General features: G+C 36.9%; 1 protein-coding gene across 1 annotated transcript in view; it reads left to right on the forward strand.

The window, feature by feature from the left end:
* LOC111872030 (centromere protein C) overlaps window positions 1-6,000 on the forward strand; it is a 32,494-nt gene that overhangs the window by 2,547 nt on the left and 23,947 nt on the right. The window contains exons 2-5 of the mRNA XM_023865520.2: window positions 1,078-1,195; window positions 1,584-1,933; window positions 3,838-3,934; window positions 5,222-5,445. Coding sequence (XP_023721288.1) covers window positions 1,078-1,195; window positions 1,584-1,933; window positions 3,838-3,934; window positions 5,222-5,445 — 789 coding nt within the window. The remainder of the gene's footprint in view (window positions 1-1,077; window positions 1,196-1,583; window positions 1,934-3,837; window positions 3,935-5,221; window positions 5,446-6,000) is intronic.

A 6,000-nucleotide genomic window follows, 5' to 3' on the forward strand; every position in this document is an offset into this window, starting at 1 on the left:
GAAAAAAGGACTCTTTATATATATGTTATCGAAAATATCAAGTGGAATTTGGGAGTGCTGCAGTTCCGCAGTGCCTATACACGGGCCGTCCCTGATCTTATGCCAATTTTCTTTCCCTTTAATAGATACAGATTCCGTGTTGTCAATAATGGGTTTGCAATTCTATATGCTTTTGTACATAGATTCCTGTTATCAAGGATTACAATAGAACAGATACATCATGCTGTTGATATTATTTTATTTTGGAAAGGAAATACAGTAAAACTTGGTTATAGCAACATCGGTTTCTGCGACACTTTGTCTATTGCATTAAATATTCAGTGGTACGAACTAATTCCTCATAAAGCAACTGTTTTTATACCTTGCTTAGTACGACATGCACAAATGCATCAACCTCGTATGTAACGTCATTTTCATTCCTGAATTTCTCTGATATCATGGGAAAGTTCGATGTGTCTGCCCACCCTCACTTTCTCTACTTGCTGACGTGACTGTCCTGGAAGAATACGACCGCGGGCTGCAAGAGGAGCGTGGGTTTTATGCGAAAACAAGGGTGTGGGGTGGGACTGCGTGAATAGTGCAAGAGGACGCGGCAGGTTGTTAACTGCATTCCTTTCCTAGAATCTCGTCTAACAGGACCTCACATTGTCTACTTACCCTATAGTGTTCCTGCCTAAACCCAGAGAAGTGCAGTAGCGAAAACATGGCAATGAAAAGGAAAGTTTTAAGCACTGAAGAGAAAGTTAAAGTGATCCGTGAAATAGAAAATGGAAGGAAAAACGCTGATGTATGCCGCGAATTTGGTTTGGTGAATTCTACAGTACAAACGATATGGAGAATCCATATTAATTCCACGTTAATGTTACGTTAGTTTGTACTTAACTACGTATTTCACTAAAAAATGCAACATTTTAACTCGGTTTTTGGTAGATTTTTATGTGACTAACATAAGGCTACTGTGGAAGTGCTCATTTCGGTTACAACGACATTCGTTTATAACGACACTATTTTTAGGTCCCTTTGATGACGTTATAACCAAGTTCTACTGTAATTTATTCTGAATTTTCTGTATTGCAGATTTGCACCTGTGTTAGCATCATTACTTTCTTCTTCAAGTGATATTTCAGGACTTCCACCTGATAGTGATGAAGATATAGTACAGAAACAACAAGATGTTGTGAAACCCCAAAGACTAGTGAGTATTATCTCTGGTAATTTGCAGGTAGATATCAAAATATTTGCTGAAACTTTGTGAACTGTCACAATTTCTCATAGGAGTTTATCAAAATGAAATCTTATAATTTCATACTGAAGTTCCAGGATAGCTCAGTTGGTATAGTGACAGGCCACAGGCTGGATGTCCGAGGGGGTCTGAGTTTGAGTTCAGTTGGGTCAAGAATTTTCACTGCTCCATGTCATCCAGACCATCTGTGGGGCCCACCCAGCCTCCTATCCAATGGGTACTGGGTGGGGGGGGGGCAACTTTACTTTTTTTACCTTACCATCATTTAATATTTGTAGTAGCTCTAGACTTCAAAATTCTAAAACAATTCTGTTTGTTCATGAAAACAAATATTGTACAGGTTGATGATGATCAAATTGTTGGTCACCGACTGGTCTCCGGTACCGCAGTACATGGGGCAAACAGTTCTAAAACCAATGTCAACACTTGGCCATCCCCAATTGTATCTCAATTGCCAGAGCAACAGAATAAATCACATAAACGCAACACCAAACCCAAGCGCAAGGATTTGAGAAAAAGTAAACGAGGTGATGACACATCACAAGGAAGACAAAGAGCACTGCAGAAAAATTCAACAACAGTCATTCACAAGACAACATTATTTGCAGATAAGGAGGAAGGATTGATGATCAGGCAAAGTGTGGGAGCTGGCACGTTTCAGAAAAACTCCCATGCTAATCCAGGCAAGAAGTAAGTATTTTTGTTGTCTCATGTTAGTGACTCTCGACGGGGTTTGGATTGGAAATTGGCTTTATTGACCCTTTTAACACACAACTCATAACTACACTTAATTATAGCATCATCGCTGATCTCCACACTTTACACTAGAGCACACAGATTAGTGTCCTAAGTCTGTTACAATCTCCACTGCTTGTTTCCTTGTAACAGCTCCAACAGTACCTTTTCCTCTTCCATTCCCCTCTGAATGGCTGTTCCCATCCAACTGCATATGTTTGCTCCGTTAGTATTCAGTATTCAGAGAAAACCTACTCCAGTGCCACTTTGTGCCCCACAAATCCCACTTGACCAGACCTGGGATCGAACCCTGGCCGCCACGGTGGGAAGCCAGTGACTAACCGCCCCAGTATTGCTTTTGAATAAGCCTCTGTGGTCTAGTGGTCATAGTTCCTGGCTACAGTTTCAGAGGTTCCAGGTTCGATTCCCAGCGCTACCAGATTTTCTGAGGAGTAGTGGTCTGGAATGGGGTCTGCTTAACCTCGTGAGGATAATTGAGGAGCTAGTGCAAAGAAATAGCGACTCCGGTCTAGAAAACCAAGATTAACGGTCGTAGGAAACCGTTCCACTGACCACACGACACCCTCTGTCCACAGAAGTTGACATTAACTTCGCCGACAAACAGCAGTCATTTGGTTGTATAGTTCACTCACAGACTACAGGCCACAGAGTTTCTTTGTTTGTTTTGCTTTTGAATAATATCACTGTTATTTTGGGTGTGACAGAAATATACTTTAATTGCCAAATACAACAGGATATTTCAGCACAGATTTTTGTACAGTGTAAATGTATATTTCAAATTCCTTTGTTGAAATATTGAAGTATAATATAAATATTAATTTATAAAGTTGTTACTAATATTTATTTAAAGTAACAGATCTTATCCATTACATTAGTCTATAAGCCACAACCTAGTGAATTGCTTCCTATGACACTAATGGGTCACAACCTACAGTTTGAAAAACACTGATATAGAGGATACCATTACTGCTTGATTTTAAGGAGATAAGCAATTTGAATCTTATTTGAGACTGGCAACACACATCTTGTTATCTATTTTTAAGTCATTGGAGGTGAAGTAGGGTCCTTGTGCTTTAATTAGTTAAGCACTGTGCTATGAAGATGAGAAGGGGAGTGGATGTATAGATCCATATTTTCTTGACCTCGACATTAGTTGGAGGTAAGTGGTTAGCTTCACACCCCATCTCCTTTGCCACTGGGGAAAGATCTTGCAGTACCCATTGGATAGGAGGCTGAGTTGGCCCCAGATCCAGTCTAATTGACATGAAGAAAAGAAAATTCTTGATCCTACTGGGACTGACACTCCAGCCCCTCAAGTTATCCAGCCTGAGTCAGTTGCTCTACTAACGGTAAAACTACTGTAAAACAAACCTCAAACTCTTTCTCCTCCACTTTCCCAAATTCACTGTTGGAAATGATTCTTGTATTGCTCAGAATTTCATAACCACCGCAGTTAATATAGCATAATTAAAATAAATTGAAACAAACTAAGATTAAAAATTATTTTCTCTCGACAGTTTGGACTTAGGACTGTGCTTGTAAAAGCAACATGTGCTAGAGACACTTGAAGAAAATCGGAATAGAGAGTCGAGAATATGAATGACTACATTCCTTTTATCACTTCCACCTTCGCCATTCAGCAACAAAAAAATAGTTTTCATTGTTTAGAGGATTGTGAGTTGACCATATACACTAGTATGACATTAGGCATTCATTTACAGTGTATTGTATCTACAGTCTGGTGCTATATTTTGTTGTAGTTGCTTTGTAACTGCTTAAAATGGGCAACTACACATTATGAAAAATCACACTTGCCAGAACTCTTTTGCATTTTGCAGGATTCTTCCACTACAAAATTCATTTCATATTATCACTGACAGTGAGGAGGAAAATAATGAGAAGGAAACAAATAAGAATGCGAAAGCATGCAGAACAGTGAGTACTAGTTTCTGTGTATTAATTGTTAGCACAGGGAAGTAGGGAATTAGGCTACTGAAGTTCTACAAGCATTTGTCTTGTTGTCATACTTCTTTAATTATTTTTCAACTGCTCTTGGATGTCTGAGCTGTTGTAGCAAAGCATGTTGCATTGCCTGCTGTATGCACTGTGTATTTCTACAATTTTTTTTTTAGATTACCAGTATTTTTTGTGTGATTTTTATACTGCCTGCAAGAGACTGTACACATTCTCCTGTTTTTTTTATGACAAATATGTGAAATACTTCACTGATTCTACTTTTCACCTGTGAACAGTAGGGCGCTTATTGTTGATGGCATACATCATGTTAATAGCCAAACATTGCTTCCATGACACTTGTCAAAACTGCTTGATAAGAATTTCCATGTGAAAATATGTTCTTATGACTGCTGTATAGTCAGTGCATTTCATTGAAGCATATTGTAATTAAGAAATTTTAAATGAACTTGAACTCAGTAATTAGTCATTCTAGAGAAAGCTAATTTAAGAATTTTATTATATTTTCCACAAATACATTTTTAGGTAAGTATAGTCCTGTGCTTTTGTTGATTTTTATTCTAGTTTTCCTCTTTAAGTGCTCATAATCCAAGGAAATTTGAAGCTTGTCTAAAACATTTTCTTTATACACATTATTTTTATTCCATTGATGAAAATCTTCAATTTAAGGCTATTGCAAGTCAATGACATACCAAAGAATTTATATATAGTTTAATAAATTATGTTTATTGTCACCAAGTTTTAAAACTATTAGTAATAGAACTTTTTATATTTCTGTCATCATTTTATTTTATTCTATTTTTTGGCTTATTTTTCTTTTATATATGTACCACTTGACATGTTCCATATCCTACCTCTTATACTGTGGATCTATAGAATGTAAAAAAAAAAAAATGAATGAATGAATGAATTAGTGTATTTAGTCTTCCACTGTTTTGTGGTTATATTGTTAATTTAAGCCCTTCAATTCTTCAGATTGTTACCAGTTAAAATGTTCTTACTGTTAGGGAATATTTTTTTTTAAAGATTTAAACTTACATAAATTTGTTTTGGTTTATCCTGGTACATCACACTAGCAATAGTATAAAAGATTATCCATCTGAAGATGGTTGCTCCAACTGAAGCACGTCAAGGATGAAAGATTAAAAAGGAGAAAAACGTTAATAATCACACTGGATGGAGTTGATAATCTTTTATATTTAAACTTACTTTTATTTTGTATATATGTTCAATACTTTATATTTATAGGGAAGTCTGAAAGGCCTGTCACCAGTTAAAAGTACTCAGGATATTAATACTATGAAATCTGTTAATGCACGTGTGGTAACTAGTACCCCATTACAAAGACAAAGGAGTTCTGGTGATGGTGTCAGCTCTTTGCCATCCCCAATTCTGCCAGATGTTCCACCATTAACAGTCAAAATAAAAAGAACAGGTACATCACAAACATCACTTGCAGAATCAGAAAAGATGTAAGTGGTACTTATTAATATAGTGTTTCTATAGTGAAAAAAACAATATAGCACACAAATAACCATAATAATTGATGCATTATCCAAATATGTTTTTAATTCAGTTACAAATATAATTTTGTTCATAAATTACATTTTAATATAGTGTATCAGATGTTTTGCGAAAATAATAGTTAAGTAATAAGCAGTACCAGTGTTTAGATATACAAGGTGTGGCAATAAAGAACCCGGATTACTTTTATGACTCATTTCCGGCCACGTCATTGACGAAGAGGAGGGTAGGGCATTGACCCTTGGACTTCCCTCTACCGTCACACAAAGTTTCATTCACGTGCATCGGTTAGTCTGGCCGCGACCATTGTTAGAAGCGGATCGTGTTTCTGAGCTCCGTCGGAATAATGCTGAGTGCTAATGCAGAACAACGTGCTAACATCAAATTCCTCACAAAACTTGGAAAATCTGCCACTGAAACTTACAATTTGTTGACAGAAGTATATGGTGATCAGTGTCTATCTCGCACGCAAGTTTTCGAGTGGTTTAAGAAGTTTATGGAGG

Source organism: Cryptotermes secundus, unplaced genomic scaffold (assembly GCF_002891405.2).
Source record: "Cryptotermes secundus unplaced genomic scaffold, Csec_1.0 scaffold87, whole genome shotgun sequence".
In the NCBI taxonomy this organism is placed as follows: Eukaryota; Metazoa; Arthropoda; class Insecta; order Blattodea; family Kalotermitidae; genus Cryptotermes; species Cryptotermes secundus.